This window comes from Pleurodeles waltl, chromosome 7, assembly GCF_031143425.1.
Source record: "Pleurodeles waltl isolate 20211129_DDA chromosome 7, aPleWal1.hap1.20221129, whole genome shotgun sequence".
In the NCBI taxonomy this organism is placed as follows: Eukaryota; Metazoa; Chordata; class Amphibia; order Caudata; family Salamandridae; genus Pleurodeles; species Pleurodeles waltl.
The window spans coordinates 99,814,375-99,833,651 of record NC_090446.1 but is presented as its reverse complement, the minus strand read 5'-3'; the positions used below and the strand labels follow the sequence as shown (position 1 = coordinate 99,833,651).

Sequence of the window (19,277 nt, the reverse complement as noted above, 5' to 3'; positions counted from 1 at the left end):
ATTTCTTCTTGTGTTTTCTTTTTGACTACCTCGAAGAAAGAGGTGTTGGTGGCTTTGACCGAGACTTCCGACAACCTCTCTTTTCCTGCTTTGCCTTGGCCATAATCAGCTTCACCTCCCTCTCTTTTGATGCCCTGGGGTTCCTGTTTGACACGTCAAACAGGTCTCTACATCATGATCAGTACTCTAAACAGCAAAGGCAATCGTAGTGAGGGTCAGTAATTGACATCTGACCTTCGCATTCCGGCCTACACAGCTTAAATCCAGACTTCCTTGGAGGAGACATTTTTTCTTCCAGCAACAATGTTGCAACCCTGGAGGAAAAACTATTGAAGAATATCTAAGATGTAACTGAGAGCTACAAGAAAACCATTACGTACTGAAGGTGTGGAAAAAAGGGAACTGATGCCAGCAAGTCAACAAGGGCTTCTTATGGCTCTGATGATGTCACTCAGATTTGCGTGCGAAGCCGTGGCATTGTGACGTCCTCGTCGACGTGGGACAGCTATGAAGACGTTTCCATGGAATGCTGGCACATTGGGATATTCAAAAGCTGAAGAATCCATAGGTTGATGTACCCATCAGAACTACTTCTCCAGTTTGGTCAGCATACTCACCACCCAGTCTGAAGGCTCTACTGTTAGAAGACAAATGTGCTTTAATGAGACAAAGAGGAAGTGGTGCTGCTCTCAGGAAGAAAAAAAAATCTTTATTGGAATCAAGACTGAGAAGCAGGAGACAACAAGTTAAATATGTAATAAAAGAGAATGAATAAACTGGAGGGGTGCAGGTGGGCAAGCATTCAGTCTAAACTCATATCTTCCTCTTCATCCTTTTTCTCTTTGGCGTCGCCCTCCTTTGGGTCAGATTTGGAAGTGCCCTGCATTGCTTTGGCAAATGCTTCCACGTCTAGGAAGAAAACATCACAATGCCACAATTAGTCACAGATTTATTCATTTCATTTATTGGACATGGGCATCAAAATCTTAAGTAGCCTTTCTTATCACATGCTCCAGCACCAATAGAAAGGCTCTATTCCTCATGCTACAACAAACACATGGACTGATCTAAGCTGGAATCAATGTTGTTTGTGAAGTCAATACCACAGTGTAATGTGTTTCCAATATACTGTTATGTTACATAACACTCTGATCACACTGATTACATACAGAAGCAGTCAAGGAATATTCTGGACACATTTATAGCATCATCCATTTAATCAGTGACTACGTAGCCCCAAAAATACCTTTGTCCCACAAGAAAACAGAATTACAATGCCAGACACCATCATGCCTCCTTCCCCATAAGCTGTATGCATTGAGACACTGTCTCCTGATGGACCGGTGTCCCCTACAGAAACATGCATACAAGAAGCACACCTCCAGAGTAGCTACATGAGAGGTGGACTGGATACACTGAGGCGCTTTACATTAATAAAAAGCCAGTAAATGTGCTGTCTCATTAGGACCTGAGGTTTGTATGTCCCAGTCTTCCCTGCAGTGAAGTAGTGTTTGCTGCATGTCTCAGAAGCACAATGTACCCTGCAGAACAAACCATGCATGTTGCTAGTTTCTCACGAGTTTTCCTTGTGCTAGATTAAGATGTGTGAACGAGCAGCTTTCGACCATCCTATTCATACAGTAGGCTATCTGGTAAGCCACATCAAAAGTACTCTGCCCAGCAGAGTAGGACGTGAAGCGTCTGCGACTCATAAGCACCCACTCCCTTACAGAATCTGAGTGCGTGGAGCCACTCGGTCTCCGGAGGTTCCACGTTAGACATCAGCATTAACACAATCAAAGCCTCTCTAGAAACTTACTCCATTACCCAAAGAGGCATAACGAAGCTGGAACTACAGCTGCCATGCCTACTGTGCCTGTGTTAATAGAGTCCCATTAGTCTTTATGCAACCGAGGTTCAGGAGTTGCAACTTTATGGCATAGGTGTGAACTCTTTTACGAACACTCTAGATCCAAAAGGGAAAGGAAAAACGAAACTGGCATTAACTGCTGCAGCACTTGTTTAAATGAATGTGTCTCACAAAGTCCCCTCTAAACACATAACAAAATGTGAATAAAAGCCATCACAACCGAATGGTCCCACTTCTAGACCGACACTCACCTCCTTTGTTTGCGGCTTCTACTGCCTCTGCTGGGAGCCCAAACTGGCTCATCAAGGGACCCAGCTGTCCAGAGGCCAAAGCTGCGCTGAACATGCTCAGAGCCTGTGGACACAACACATGGATATCAGCGGGTTACACTTCTGGAGAATGGAGGGCAAGTAAAAAGACATAATAAAGCAGAGGAGACATCAATAAGTGCGTTTGGGTCTTACTGGAGAAGAGACCGGAGTGGCAGAGCACAACGTGATACAATCCTGGAGCATGGCAGTACAAGGGATAAGAAGCCAATTAGCTTAGAAGACTATACTAACTGCTGATAAAGGCAGACTCTTTACAACTATGAATCTAGTGATTTAATATGCTTACACCAGCTAATCCAATTATCATCCTTTTGATGCTGCTTCTTAACTCATCCAAGGATATTTGTTGTGATGCTCATCAACTGAAATTGCTTAGCAGTACATTACAAAATGTTCGTCTTACGTTTCGTGAACCACAGCCTCACGTTTTAAGAACATTAATTAACATTTTATAGTGCAATATAAGAGAGCTAACTGTCCTTCACCACTGTTAGGCATCTTTGCTTGGATGCATAGCTTGGGTGACAGGAAACTATCTCATGATAATGTCCTCCAGAAGGTTCATTAATGCACGAAAATCTTAGTGTGAAACTGAACAATATACAACGTTTCAATGAAAGCCACAGCATCGCAGCACACTTCTCAATCTGACCACTCCATGGGAGGTACGTCACCCACTCCCAAATCTCATGCTCATTTCTATTCTAGCGGTAATTAGGAATTTTCTTTATATCAATGACCATTGATTACCACAACAGTTCTGCAAGAACACTCCTAATGCATGTCCATTCGCATTCCTAAGACAAGGTGGAAGAGGATAGGAGTTAGCCTGGAAGTCCAACCCAGCCTCATCCAGTATCCTAGGAAAGTGAGCTGCGACCATATTGTTCATGAAGAGTACAGCCAACCCTCAGTCATCTCATCAACATTAAGTTCTATGAAAATCAGAAGGGACTTTTTTTCCTTTTTAACTACGGTTGCAAGGACGGTTGATCAAGGCAAATTAACACTGCATGCGCAGGCCTCAAAAACAGTTAGTAAATCGACATGGTAATTTGTGTTACACGTGCAGACAAGCAACACTTTAGTAAGCAAGGGCCAAAGGCACCATATGAATTTGGCTGTGGGCTTCTATTGTAGGAATGGCACATAGAATCCCAATTACATGCTGAGAAACAAGATTCTCCAAGCAATACTGGCCAATGAACGTAGAAAATGGTGGAATGAAAAAAAAAAGTCTTTGATTTTGACTAAGCAAGACAGAGAAGAGAATGAGAAATGTCTTCACGTGGGCTTGGAATAAAAAAAAAAAAAAGAAAGCAGAGCCCAACAGAGCATTTTATGTCCCAGTTATCTCATACATTCACCTACAAATGAGGATGGTGGGTCAGCTACTGTAAGCTTGAGCCAGATGCCTGGCTGAGCTGGAGGTCTTCTTCGGCCCTCAAGCTTACAACAGAACAGACAAGGGGGAAAAAAAAAAAAATCATATGGTTTTTACTTGCCACCCAAGCTCTAACCTCATACACGAAAAATGAACGACAAAACATCAACCTATGACGTAAAACAGGAGTAAGAAATACCAGTCTAGAGGCTGAATAGCACAGTGTGAAAATAAAAATCCCGGGATCAATCCCAGTTCCCTACTGGACCAAATTGTGTGATCCTAGGAAAATATTTTTATAAATTGATCCCGCTTTCCTTCCATTTTCACATATGTGAGCACCTTCAAAAACGTGAGTTCATGGTGGGTGCTGTGCAAAAACCTGTCTTTTGTTTATTTTAATACATTATAAATTTGCTCGTAGCATAATAAGCACTGATTGATATGTAGAGTACACATGGCTCCTGGTTTCTCTCTTAATTCACTAACATCATTAGGGTGGGGGCAGGGATGTTTATCAGTCCATGTTTAAAAACTCTCCCTTTTAATAAATACTTTCAGTGCTGTGATATAATCTGATATGTGCAAATCACAATATAAATATATAGAGACAAACTGTGCTTCACATTCACCCCTGTTTGGTGGACCCACCTGTTTTATCTGTGACCCACAGTGTCGCCCCACTAAAAAAACTTTTCTAGAGACGCCACTGGGGAGCTGGAAACAATGCCAAGAGTTTCTGTCTCTCAATGCCCTTTTCAACAGAGAAGTGAACATACCATCTGTAGAGACTACGTGTACTTGGATGTCACCAAACATTCTGGTTCATCTGCCCTCCTTGAGGGACAGTTCACCCTAGAAGCCTGCTGCGGACACGTCTTGTCGGCTCTATTACAATTTCGTTTCCTGTTTCCACGTCAGCAATTTTATCTTATATATTTGGGTTATCATTTACATCCCGTAGACTGAGCCGGGGGGGGAGGGGGGTGTGCAGGGACGTGAAGCTCCGCGAGGGTTGTGCACACATGACTTTTGTTATAGTTGGGTCACAATGAGCCCAGCGGGTTGGGTGTAGGGTAGGATGAGCGGCCTCAGCTAGCGAGGAAGTGTTTGCTATTCTCAATTGTTTGTGGGGGTGAGTTATGTCAGATTCAGGGAAAGCTTTTTCACCCCAGACTGTTTGCTTTTCTGCCAATAAAATTCCAAAGAATCCCACGTATATAAACAAGTAACCACACCAGATATGTATTATGTCTTTGTGAGGACTGCCTGGACAGCCTCGCCTGACGCATGCGCAATACCGCCAGTGGGTGATACCACAGCATGTAAACAAATGATAGGTGAAAATTAGATTATTTATCTTCATAAAAAGATGCAATGTGAGCAATCCGATGAAGAGTAAGGGTTGATGATTTGGTGGGTCGCTCTACTTGCCGCCACTGTCTCTAAGGTACGCAAACACATCTAAAGGTACTGTTAAACAAAGATGGTTTGCAAGCGTGATCTTTTTTATTTGTCATGTTTTGAGGCTTCAATCTTCGTTTACATGCAGAGATTGAAATGCAAAAAAGTGTGGAAACGGTAATCCTGAGTGCTAAGAGGCAGGATCAGCGAGTGTGTGGCGGACTTGAAGACATGGTTAAAATGGCCAATGACTCCAATTAAGCCAAAATCGAACAACAGAGCCTAGGGAAAGTACAGTGTTTGGATTGCGTGTATAAATAACTATTTAAAGCAGTAGAAAAGCTGCGAGAATCTGCCTTTTCAACATTCATGCATGACATAAATTGACGACATACAGCATCCTTCTGCACATGCACTCTGTGGCCAAAGTCGGCGACGCACTTTCTCTCTCGATTTCCTGGTAATGCATCTGTCTGGTAAAAGATGGCGGCTCTAAGATGGACAAGGAGGCTCATACCTGCTGAAACTGAGGCGAGGTCAGCGTATTCTGAATTTCTTCTGCAGTCTGTGGCAGTGATTCTCCTGACGGCAGATAGGGCATCAGCCGCTCCTGGACATCTGCACTGGCCAGAATGGGAGCCATAATCTCAGGAGTTAACACAGAGGCCAAATCCACTGAGGAAAAGAGCACAATGATTACAACACGGCAGGAGGAGAGGGGCCAAGGCACAGTACAAACACAAGTCCATTCCAGCCCCTAGTGTATTTCTGACAGGCATAGTTGTGCACCTCAGAAACTACCTACTGTCATACCACACCTTCCCAAAAACACGGAGGTATCTTCTCTACATTTCATGCTAAGGCCAACGGATGATCCTGTGGTATACAATTACCCCTCTGCTACCCATTCCAATTCTCTCCACTCCACACAACTGTTGCATACATTTCCACACCTCATTGGGGCTTTGGATTCATCGACAGGAACAAACTTAAGATGAATCACTTTCTACTGGACAAAGAAACCCCCTACAGGCGTTAGATATTGATGCTTTTTAAAAAGAGAAGTCATCATTTGCTCATGTTTCTCTGTGAAGACTCTTAGTGAGCCCCATGTGTGTCCATTAGGTTGAGCAATCATTTTAAAACTTTCCCCTAACAGCGTGTACTTCACACATTTAGACGGATTGGTATACCCAAGGATGCCCGTCAACTCCACACAACTACTTCCATAACCTTTTTCCAGCATCCTTTCTGTGTACCTCCTGCCACCACTAATGGATCACCTGGCATGCTTGTATTCATTTCTAACACTTCTCTGCACACCTCAAAGCAGCACAGTCACGTGCACCTCCTTCAAAATCTGCAAATTCCTTCACTCACAAATGGACCAGAAAGGATGGAAACTGTTGGCTTTTTAAGCTGAATAAAAGATTAGACACAAATAATTTTGCAGAGCGTGAAAAACCCGGAAGCACCTTGCTGCATGCCAAATCACTCACCTTGCTGCCCACCTTCTCCTGTTGCTGGAACATTCATAGTGGCCAAAATATTCTGCAGGTCACTCAACTGGATAGGCTGAGTTGGGCTCAACTGGATCGGCCCGGTAGGGCTTGTTGCTGTACTTGCTCCATTCCCAGAACTCACAGCTGGACTTGGGGTGACTGCTGTCACGGCTGCCGGAACAGGAGTAGGAGCCGATGGGGTCGAAGTCACCCGTGTGGAAGACGTAGTGGAAGATGGTGTGACTGCAGCTGACTGGCTTCGAGAGCTGCAAGAATGGCACATGAAATATAAGATAATACCCTTCCATACTTACATTTTTATCCTCACATTCATTCACTAAATCATTGTCTGTTTTTTCTTTTTAGGTTTACAATTTGCATTTGTTTAAATAAAAAAGCATCACTAAGTAATCTCCGACAGATACATAACCCCTTAGCTGCTGGGCCTTTCCCCCCCAGTGCTGAGCCCTTTTTTGGCTATTTGGGGTAGTTCGCGCTTAGGGCTTCATAACGTTTTGTCCACATAAGCTAACCACGCCAAATTTGCGTCCTTTTTTTCCAACATCCCAGGGATTCTAATGGTACCCAGAGTTTGTGGTTTCCCCTGGAGGAGACCAAGAAAATAGCCAAAATACAGTGAAAATTTTGTTTTTTCCAAAATAATGGGAAAAAAGGGCTGCCGAAGAAGGCTTGTGGTTTTTTCCCTGAAAATTCCATCAACAAAGGGTTTCTGGTGCTGAAATCACTATCTTCCCACCTTTCAGGAACGGGCAGACTTGAATCAGAAAACCACATTTTTCAACACAAATTTGGCATTTTACTGGGACATACCCCATTTTTACTATATTTGGTGCTTTCAGCCTCCTTCCAGTTAGTGACAGGAATGGGTGTGAAACCAATGCTGGATCCCGGAATGCTAAACATTTCTGAAAACTAGACAAAATTCTGAATTCAGCAAGGGGTCATTTGTGTAGATCCTACAAGGTTTTCCTACAGAAAATAACAGCTGAAATAAAAAAATATTGAAATTGAGCTGAAAACAACAGCCATTTTTCTTTGTGTTTTACTCTGTAACTTTTTCCTGCGATGTCAGATTTCTGAAAGCAATATACCGTTTTGTCTGCTGGACTCTTCTGGTTGCGGGGATATAAAGGGCTTGTAGGTTCATCAAGAACCCTAGGTACCCAGAGCCAATAAATGAGCTGCACCCTGCAGTTGGTTTTCATTCTATCCTGGGTATACAGCAATTCATTTGCTGAAATATGAAGAGTGAAAAAGAGGTATCAAGAAAACCTTTGCATTTCCAAAATGGGATCAAGATAAGGTTTTGAGGAGCAGTGGTTATTTGCACATCGCTGAATTCCGAGGTGCCCATACTAGCATGTGAATTGCAGGGCATTTCTCAAATAGATGTCTTTTTTACACACTCTCTTATATTTGGAAGGAAAAAATGTAGAGAAAGATAAGGGGCAATAACACTTGTTTTGCTATTCTATGTTCCCCCAAGGCTTCCGATAAAAATGATACCTCACTTGTGTGGGTAGGCCTAGCGCCTGCGACAGGAAACGCCCCAAAGCGCAACGTGGACACATCCAAATTTTTGGAAGGAAACTAAGGTGTTTTTTGCGAAGTGCCTACCTGTAGATTTTGGCCTCTAGCTCAGCCGGCACCTAGGGAAACCTACCAAACCTGTGCATTTCTGAAAACTAGAGACCTAGGGGAATCCAAGGAGGGGTGACTTGCGGGGCTCGGACCAGGTTCTGTTACCCAGAATCCTTTGCAAACTTCAAAAAGTGGCTAAAAAAACAAGTTTTCCTCACATTTCGGTGACAGAAAGTTCTGGAATCTGAGAGGAGCCACAAATTTCCTTCCACCCAGCGTTCCCCCAAGTCTCCCGATAAAAATGATACCTCACTTGTGTGGGTAGGCCTAGCGCCTGCGACAGGAAACGCCCCAAAGCGCAACGTGGACACATCCAAATTTTTGGAAGAAAACAGAGGTGTTTTTTGCGAAGTGCCTACCTGTAGATTTTGGCCTCTAGCTCAGCCGGCACCTAGGGAAACCTACCAAACCTGTGCATTTCTGAAAACTAGAGACCTAGGGGAATCCAAGGAGGGGTGACTTGCGGGGCTCGGACCAGGTTCTGTTACCCAGAATCCTTTGCAAACCTCAAAAAGTGGCTAAAAAAAACATGTTCCTCACATTTCTGTGGCAGAAAGTTCTGGAATCTGAGAGGAGCCACAAATTTCCTTCCACCCAGCGTTCCCCCACGTCTCCTGATAAAAATGATACCTCACTTGTGTGGGTAGGCCTAGCGCCCGCGACAGAAAATGCCCCAAAACACAACGTGGACACATCACATTTTTTCATAGAACACAGTGCCTACCTGTGGATTTTGGCCTCTAGCTCAGCCGGCACCTGGGGAAACCTAGCAAACCAGCACATTTTTGAAAACTAGAAACCCAGGGGAATCCAAGATGAGGTGACTTGTGGGGCTCGGACCAGGTTCCGTTACCCAGAATCCTTTGCAAACCTCAAAATGTGGCTAAAATAACACGTTTTCCTCACATTTCGGTGACAGAAAGTTCTGGAATCTGAGAGGAGCCACAAATTTCCTTCCACCCAGCGTTCCCCCAAGTCTCCCGATAAATATGATACCTCACTTGTGTGGTTAGGCCTGGTGCCTGCGACAGGAATAGATCACACAACGGTCAATGTTGGTCCTTACGTGAGGCAGCTGTTGACCCTGGGGTGATCCATTCCTGACACAGGCACTAGGTGTAGGCACTCAAGTGGGGTAGTGTTTTTATCAGGACAGGTGAGGAGTCACTGGGTGGTAGGAATGTTGTGGATCCCAGCATATTCCTGTAGTTTGTGTGACAGAAATGCGAGAAAAATTGAGTTTTTTTCAACATTTCAGCTTTGCAGGGTATTCTGGGTAAGAAAACTTTGGGGAATCCACACAAGTCACACCTCTGTGGACTCCCCCGAATGTCTAGTTTCCAGAAATGTTTGGGTTTAGTGTGTTTCTCTATATGGCCGCCGAATCCAGGACCAAAAACACAGGTGCCTGCCTTACAAAACCAGTTTGTTTTGCCATAGACAATTTTGATGTCTCCACAATATGATTTGGGTGGTGGAATTTGGGGCTGAACTAAATTGGGGAGCTCCCAAGAGAGCACTCCCTCTCTGCTTGCCGCCGCATTCACCTGCTCTCTGGGTTGGGCTAAGCCACTATTACCCAGTTGCACGAACAGCTTGCAAAGGGACAGCAGGACTGTCCTCATCACCTCCCTCATAATGTACTGGAAGAGGAGTTATCGAATGGGACTCCTCTGACTGAAAAATCACTCCCAGAGTCTGCGCCATTGTCCTATCCCTCAGATGCTGTCTCAGTATCTGATGTCTCAGTCTCTGATCCTATGTCAGAGCGGTCCTCTATAACCCGAGTGCAGGCAGCAGTCATCCATCAAGATGCCATCTCTGCTATTGGCTAAACTGTTGCTCTAAAACACTACCCTACGTAGACAGTCACAAAATCGATGGTGTGTGTGAGATACGTGCAACAGTAGAGGCCACCTTACCTGCGCTTCTTCCCTCAATCAGCACGTACTTTCAAGACACTCAAAAAACACCTTGTCACATACCATTCGTCACAGTCTTTAGCACCTCCTGCGCCCAGTCCAACAATCATTATTGGTGCTCCCACTCCCTCCTCCTCGGATTCCCTCATTACCACCCAGCAAAAGTGCCCTTCATCTCTCCATAGACTTTACTAATGTACTCAGCTATTTACATAAAATACAGATTTGCTCTTTGCAGTAGGCATATAAACCATCTGCGCTTCTTTATGGCACTAAAACTGCCACTAGACAAGTCAGAGCCTTTTCCCCCCCAGGGAAACCACACACATATTGACAAAAGTGATATATATATATATATATATATGACAGCCAACCACCTGAAACTCAACTCAAGCAAAACCGAAATAATCCTCTTTGGCCCACACAAAAACACCTGGGACCCCTCATGGTGGCCCACCACGCTAGGCCCTGCACCCACCCCCGCCAACCACACACGCAACCTCAGCATCATCCTAGACTCCTCCCTCTCGATGACCCAACAAATCAACGCTCTTACCTCCTCATGCTTCAACACACTCCGTATACTGAAAAACATTCAAATGGATCCCCACAGAGACCAGAAAAACTGTCACTCACGCACTCATCAGCAGCAGGCTTGATTACGGAAACGCCCTCTACGCCGGCACCACTCTAAAACTCAAGCGCAAACTACACGCATCCACAACTCAGCAGCACGACTCATCCTCAACCTCCGCCGACACGAACACATCTCTCCACACCTCAAATCCCTCCACTGGCTCCCCATTGACAAAAGGATCACCTTCAAGATCCTCATCCTCGCACACAAATCACTCCACAACACAGGCCCTGCCTACCTCAACGAGAGTCACCTTCCACACCCCCACACGAAAAGTCCGCTCAGCTGACCTCTCTCTCGCCTCTGTCCCCCGCATCAAACACACCACCACCGGAGGCAGATCCTTCTCCTACCTTGCACCCAAAACCTGGAACGCCCTCACAACCCACCTTCGCAAGACCCAAAACCTACTTCTTTTCAGGAAGGGCCTCAAAACCTGGCTTTTCGAACAGTGAACCTCCCAGCCCCTTTCCCTCCCCCTGTCACCCCCCCCAGCGCCTTGAGACCCTCACGGGTGAGTAGCGCGCTTTATAAATCTCTTTGATTGATATAGATCTACCTCTATATATATATATATATATATATATATATCTATCTACATAGATATATCTATAGATATATCCATGTACCTAGATATATCTATATACATAGATATATATAGATCTATATCTACATCTATTTTTTTTTAGTTGTTGTATGGTTTCCTTGGGGGCCAAAATGGCCCCCAGGGAAACCCTACAACATCTAAAAAAAAATATTGCCCCCACAGGGGGTCACCCTGCCCACGGGCGACCCCCTGTCATTTTATTGTATTTGTATTTTTTTTTTTTTGAAAAAAAAAAATCCCCTGGGGATCGCTGTGCTGCGATCGGGGGCCAGGAAACACTTTCAGGAAGGCATCGTAAGAAAGGGGAGACTCTCCCCTTTCTTACGAGGCCTTCCCGAACGTGGGAAAGGCCTTTTTCCCCATCAAAGCAGGAAGCGGCCGCAAGGCTGCTTCCTGCTTTGATGGGGAAAACACCTTTGAAACGTCAGCGCGCCTCGCGGCGCGCTGACGTCACAAAGGGGCGGGGGGAGACACGGAAGCTTCCGTGTCTCCCGGGGGGAGATTAAAAAAAAAATACCCTTCCTGGTGTCGGCCACTGGTCGTGACCCGCACCAGGGAGGGTGTGTGGGCGTCGGCCAGTGGCCGACGCCCGCACCTAAGAGGTTAAAGAACCCATTCATATATGCATCAATGTATCAACAAGTAGTTTTAAAGTCATAAACATATAGCTTGAAAGTGTGAATAAGAGAAGGACAAAATATTAATCTTCCAGAGTTAATCATTCAAATATATGAAGTAGTATGGGAAAAAGCAGTAATTTACTTAGACAAACAAATAGTGGAAATAGAATGCAAATGTACAATCCTGTATTTCTAAAATGTGTACAAGTATAGCATATGAAATTCAAAGAAGGAAATGTAATCCAATGGAAGACACACAATGAGTGTTACTATGTATTCATGAAGTTCAAATGTACTTTGTTAGACAGAGCACAGATGTCCTTAAAGGAAAGACACTTCATGGTTACGTTTCCAGTTGGTCACTGGCTAAGAAGCAGAACACAAACAGAGTGAAGACGCTAACATGCATACCATGTGTGAGGAGTCCATCTGATGGTCAGAAGTCACGAATAAACATTAAGTTCATTAAAACTTCATTTAAAAAATAAAACTAGTTCAATCACACAAAAAAGGCCTGACCAGGACTTGTAAAGCAAGGACACTTTAAAACAATGGGTCATGAGAAGGTGGGAAATATCACGAGGGAAGGAGACCAGCATGCGGTCCAGCCCAAAGTAGTGTACAGATACATGTGGCTTTTCTAAATGTTGTAAAATATTAAACAAATATATACAAAGAGAATGGTAACTAAATGATTCTGGAAATGTAAACCAAGGAACCAAATGTTAACTAACAAAGACAATGATGTATTAACATGTCCCATGACAAGATATATAAATGATTAATCTGCAAGCGAAGATATAATAGACAATGTTTAACCCTATAGCAATTGGATCAAATATTCGTTTTTAAATAGGGTGGGTCACATATAAACAGCAGCAAGCCCCCACACAGGAAACGTGTGGGTCACTTCAAAAGTGTCTCAACCAAGCAAATGAATGATCCAAGAATATCAGTGAACGACGAGAACAGTTGTTTGGTACATCGAGAAAAATATGTCCTGTACAACCAGCAAATCAATTATTAACATCCAAAGAGGATTGATCTGCGAAGCCTATATCTGAATCCTTCACATTATACCAATTTTCAGACATTACATAGCTTGGTTCAACAGAAGAGGGAAGAAAGAACAGAGCATCTGGGACAAACCGATAAACTCTTTACAACTAAGGATTAAAAGAGTTGCTTCTTTCCAGCAGTCAGTCAGTTACAGGAGAGATTTGTAGGGTGGGCTTATCTGACAGATACAAACTGAGATTTCATGGCTCACCTACCAAGTTCTTAGCGCACAAAAAGAGATGTCTTGAATGGACCATCAGGCATGTGTCATGCCATCAGAATACTTTCTACATGAATGAGGCATTGGGAAACTCATACAGCTTCTTACCTTGATGAAGAACTGCTTGCAGGTGGCCCCCCGCTTCCAAGTAAGCTAGCTAGGCCAGGGCCGGTCAGGGCACCAAGACCACCTTCAATTAAAACAAAAACACACAACATTCAATCCAGTCAAGTGGTCTGCACGGTCACTTTGCCTCAATAACTAATTATTCAGTGGATAAATGTTGGATAATTCGTAATGACTTTTCTAAATACATTCTATTGCTGTTGTCAACCCCCTTTTCTCTTATTCACATAGACAGGTCTTTACCCCTCAGTAATAATTTGCACCTTTGTATCATACTTACTTTCAGTGCCTTCCCCCATCTGTAAGATATTGACATCCTCAGACTTCAATTGTGTTCTACAGTGGATGTCCAGCCACACGCTCTATCACTAAACTCTGACATTCGACCTATCCGTCGCAACTACTCCCAAAAACACAATGTGTTGGTGAAAGAAGTGGGAAAGACTAGGTGAATGAAATGAGAAAGGTATGGCACAACTATTCATACATACCTGAATGAAAACTGCCGGAGATCACTCACAATGACCGTAAATGATTTGATAACTGGACTGGGTGCCCTGTAATCACTGTTTTCATACAACATTGGCAACATAAACAGAATGGTATTCTTTTAAAGATGCCAATTAGTTCACAAGTCCGAAAAGGAAACCATTCTGACTGTTAAAATAAAAAAGCACAATTACCCAATCCTCCCAGGCCGGTTGGCCCAATGAGCTGCATCAGCTGGTTATGACTCATATTTCCTAGGAGGCTTTGTAATCCGCCTTCACCTGAAAGAAAGAAATGTGTTTCTTAAATCACAAAAAAAAAATCACAACATAGCATGAAATCGGCGACAGCTTCTATACAAAGGCAGACAGGTTAATCACAAAATCAGCCACAAAGAAGGTCACAAACAACCTGCTGGATTTACAGGACTATAAAATGATGGAAGTATGCTGGTACATAGTGCAGCTGATCTTGCTTTCAACTCCATACAGAACCTTGGGAATTCATAAAGGATATCACGTCTCCTAGCAATCCTTGCATGCTAACTTAAGAGGGCTGAAGCAATAAACAGAGGTGAGCTCGCTCAGTGTGTTCGGCGTAATTGCAAGGTTCAACAGGGAGGCTCATTGGTTAGAGGGATCTCACATTCCTTAGTCACAGTATACCTTGTTCATTTAATGAATAGCAGTTTGATTGTATAGGAAACAGAGCTTCTTTGCAGATGCCCCCCCCACACTTTTTGCTCCCTTTTAGAACTACTAGATGCCGATTTTTGACTCAGACAGTACACTGAGGCCTGCTAATTAGAGCTCAGTGTCAGGGCTCTTTTCTTGAAATAAGATATGCCTAATTGTTTACAACTGGCACAGGAATTTAGTACCTCTAGTAAATAGTGCACTTGGTACCTAGAGCATGGGTACTAAAGAGGGTCTTTAAGGGCTGCAGCATATCTTATGCCACCCTAAGGGGTACGGACGGACGGACAAACACACACCTCAGATGCCATCCCAGACTGCGTGACAGGGTGCATACTCTTGAGTGAAAACACAACAGGACACATGCATTGTGTGCCATGCCAAAGTACTGCATGCATTATATGTAAGTCACCCCTACAGCATGCCTTGAGAGCTCTAAGGCAGGTTGCATTATAACACATTATGGTATCAACCACCTTGTCTTAATAAATCCATACTGATGCCAGTATTGGATTTATTATGACATTCAACCAGAGGGCACATCAAAGGTGCCCCCTTAAGCCTTCTAGTCCTCTGTTCTTCTGGCTGACTGGTTTTGACCAGCTTGCCCCCAGAGACGAGTTTGACGCCCCTGGAGGTAAGAGCCTCTGCTGTCCAAGGTCAGAAACAATGCCAGCTGTGGCAGGAGGTGTTATCACCTCCGCCAACAGGATGGCTAATAAATTTGCATACCAAGGCCAGGGACTTCAAACTTCTTGCCACCTTTGGTATGCAAGCCCCGCTTCTCCCAGACGTGAGGGAGGCAACCTCCTGCCCTGAGGCCCATTTGGCACTAGGGCAGGCGGGAAAATTAGCTATGCAGGAGGCATGTTGCACTGCCAGTCTGGACACACCTCCAGGGTGACAAGCCTCAAGTGAGCATGAAGTTAGGAATTCCACCATCTTGTGTGTGGTGGAATTAGGAATTATGGGACAGGGTGATGCACTCTCCCCGCAAGAAGGGGTCCTCTGGGGGGTGTAGTGACCCAAAGGGTAAGTAGCCCATTGGCTACTCCCCTTCACGCCACCAAATTGAGTATTTAGGGGATCCCCACATATTAGGACCTCAGATTTGCTGGCCTACAGAAGGATGACCCGAAAAGCAAGAACTGAGGAGCAGCAACTTATTTGGCCCCAACCCTCCCAGCCTGTCTGCTGTCCTCAACAACAGCACCAGATCACTGGTCCTGTGCTGTTCTGCATCCAAAAGCTGGGGAGGACTGCCACTGCTTTGAGAAGTAAACAAGATCTTGCATGGAGTAGCGGAGCTGCTTCCCTGCACCCTGCAGGTACCAAAAAAAGACTCATGAGGACTTTGGTTCATCAAAACCCAACTTCGTACAGCACCACTGCACCCATGCCTCCGAGCCAAAGTAGAAGTGGACCAACGGTGCCAGCATGGTCCCCAGACTGTCCAGAGCCGAAGTCCACCTTGGGTTTCCCAGCAGTTAACTTCCTGATGCAGCCTCTTTGTGTAGGGCCCCTATACCGCGAGGGCCTAAGGTGACAGAAACCCAACACTTCAGGTCACCTCTGCACCCAGCCCTCCTGAGGCGAAGAGGACCAAAGGTGTCCCCAAGCATCATGAGACCTGAGGCTCCCCTCCCCCACCCCCACATTGAGTTACCCTGAACGGGACCCCTTGTCCATGCTTACAGCCTCTTCCTGACTGGACCGTTTCACACTGACATGAATGGGACACCCAATGCCGTAACACACCTATGCACCCGGATGCCCCTGAGCCTCCTGAGGTGACAGGTTGGTGTGAACTTTGACCTTTTCCCCGTACTTTCCTTAAGTCCAGGAGAACAGTCCCGTAATTCGCTGGTAAATGCCCAAATGCAGTACTTTTTTCCCCACAGAACAACATTGCCGCACCCAAAAAGTGCACTTTCAACTTTGAAAACTGCAAAAATTCATAACTCGAAAAGTACTGACCTGATTCCGATGAGCTTGGTATCTAAATGTATAAAATGGTATTGGATTATTTACTGTGTGTGCTTCACTTAAACTGGCTCTGTGTGTGCAATAGATACTTAACACTGTCCTCTAATAAACCTAACTGCTCACCCACACTAACACAAAAGAACGCTTTTAGGGTTACTATTTGAACCCCTGTCAGCCTGTAAGGGTCGCCTTAGACAATCTGCACAGTGTCCCCTTACATTGGTACACTACGTAGATAGCCTGATTGCTCATAGGCCACTGGCTTAACCCAATCTGAGAGCTCATGGGTCATTATAGTGCCTCAAATGTAAGGCTTTCTGTATAAAAACACTTTAAGGACTGAACCTGAAGTTAAAGAAGAATTTGCTTTTTCAGCAATTACTCATGATCGAGTGGTGTTTGCACAGATCACGAAGCATTGATTATGGGTTTTAGGGTAGCAGTACATACGTACAGAGTTGTAACTGAATATCCAGAGAAAAAGCTAAGCACTGAGATGGCACTGAGAGAGTGAGTTATGTTCTATGGTCTTTTCTCTATTTGATGGTTCAGTGAGCCAGCCCTCACCTGGTAACTAACATCCAAGCAGCATCAACAGGCTGCTGGAAATGTGGATGCTGCTCTGCCTAGTATTAGTTTTATAGAGCACAGACCAAGCTCAGAGGATGACTGAATCCAAGGGCGATCGCTGTATAAAAAAAAAAAATCATGTCAAAAATCTAATACATTCTGCACAGAAAAGTAAATGATCTAGGGTTATCTAGGTGACTGCTACATAGAATAAATGATTACAGATAGTATAACAGGTCAACATTAACTATCAAAACAGGGCTAAAAAGAAGAGTCACATATAACTGAAGGTGAATAAGCAATGTACAAAGAGCGAGAACAGTTAGATTAACTGGGTAGCTTGTATTACCTATAGAGGGGAACTCCTAAGCTCTACAGGAGTTTTGTGGCCTGAAAGATCAAACAGCATACACCTTCACATACTTGTGGTTCATTATATTCCAACTTTTTGACCACTCCAAAATATAGCAGAACGAGGTTGGGCCAGTGTAGTTTTTCCTAACAGGCTCCATTCTTGCAGGACTGTACCCCAGACATCTTCGTCATGAAACAGATTTCAAGATGTTTTATTTAAGAAAAATCTGAAAACATGGCTATTTAGACAGGCTTACCTCTAGCTGACTAATTCCACTCCTCTAATTTCACTCTTCTGATCTGCAAGTACTGCCTTTCAGATATCTACTAAGCATGAAGAAAGCTCTGATGAACGTGCGCTCTACCAAGTTATATCACAACATAACAGGAGCCCTTTAAAATGAGAGGCCCTAAGAACAGACTTTTCAGTTCCTTTTTAAAGGTGTTATAAGAAAAGGGTGTTCCGATTTGTGGTGGAATGGTCTTTCAGACCCGAGTGGTAAAGGAGGAAGGCTAGTTTTAGTTACATTATCTTCTTGAAAGATATGACTTCATGAGACAGGTTATTAGTTGTCCAAAGGTGATGCTCACGCCCAGGGATGGTCAGTTGCTGGGAAAGATATTTTGGGTACCCAAGCAGAGTCCCTTTAAAAAGCTAGCTTAGAGACAAATATGTCTCAAGGAAAGACATTTCAAAGTGATTAAGAGTGGGAACATATGGTCAAACTTTCTAGAGTTCATGGTCAGTCTAGCCGTTACATGTAGGTACACCTTAAGAGGAGCCAAGTGTAGTTTGGGCCGAGTGGTCCTGCTTCATAAACACTCGTTTCACCAATGAGCTAAGATATTTGCACCCATTCATTCCCTTAGCAGCACCTGGTTTTTCTGAGAAACACTTGGTATCGTGGAAACAAACAGTCACATTTTTGATGACCAAAACACCCTAAAGACCCAATTTTAGGTGACCTTCATTTGTTTCAAGTTCACGGATTGGATTTAGAGATTGAAGTCCTATTCTCTATAGAGATGTTGTGTGCCCTGTCCATTCATAGCGCCTTTCACATCGACAAGGATGGACAATCTATAGTACTGAGGAAATGATGGAATGTTCTAAACACCTGAGATGCTAAAAAAGTATTAGAAGGAATACCTCCCAGTGCAGAGAGCTCATGCCCCCCACTTCCGCTGCTCCCCAAAGCCCCAGGCATGGGTGGGTTGTTCAGGAACTCATTCACTTTACGACAATTCTCTTCATCCTTGTCGGACTTGGGCTCCTATAAAAGAAAAACCTTCAGAGAGCAGCAACAAAACATTCAAACCAAAATCTTTGAAAATCCCCCGAAAACAATAATTCTTCAGTACCCAATTCTAAATTCAACATACAAATTTAAGTGTTAGTCTACAGTTGAGCGAATTCTGCAGACGAATAATTGAAAGATCAGAATTTAATTCAGCAACTTGGGAAAGAGGATTTACCTTTACATTTATAGAAATTCAGTCTGCTTATAATTTGTATAATCTTGCACTTAATAAAATATTTATTCTATTGTGCAATATTGGTTTTATTTGGAAGAAAGTCCTTATGCTGTCTCTGCTCTTGTTTCTGGGCAACAATAAAAGAATAAACCAAACTAGAAGCTAAGTACCAATCCTAGTGAATGAAGCACTTAAGACACACATCTGTACCAAGAGCACCAATGAGCGTTTCTTCCATGTGTGAAGGGAAGCGGTTATTAAGCCAGAGGTGATACCACCTTTGGTGGAAGGTAAAGGGGGAGGGGCAGGGTGGTGGCAGAGCAAATTTGGGAAAAGACCTCTAATGCTCAATACTGCATGAA

General features: G+C 44.0%; 1 protein-coding gene across 1 annotated transcript in view; it reads right to left on the bottom strand.

Annotated features, from left to right (window-relative positions):
* Positions 1-684: 684 nt before the first annotated feature.
* Positions 685-19,277, bottom strand: part of ADRM1 (ADRM1 26S proteasome ubiquitin receptor) — a 73,915-nt gene continuing 55,322 nt past the window's right edge. Inside the window, exons 4-10 of the mRNA XM_069243151.1 lie at positions 18,590-18,713; positions 14,029-14,115; positions 13,328-13,409; positions 6,490-6,758; positions 5,508-5,665; positions 2,122-2,224; positions 685-909 (exon numbers count right to left, since the gene is read on the bottom strand). Of these exons, the coding sequence (XP_069099252.1) occupies positions 803-909; positions 2,122-2,224; positions 5,508-5,665; positions 6,490-6,758; positions 13,328-13,409; positions 14,029-14,115; positions 18,590-18,713 (930 nt within the window). The 3' untranslated portion in view covers positions 685-802. The remainder of the gene's footprint in view (positions 910-2,121; positions 2,225-5,507; positions 5,666-6,489; positions 6,759-13,327; positions 13,410-14,028; positions 14,116-18,589; positions 18,714-19,277) is intronic.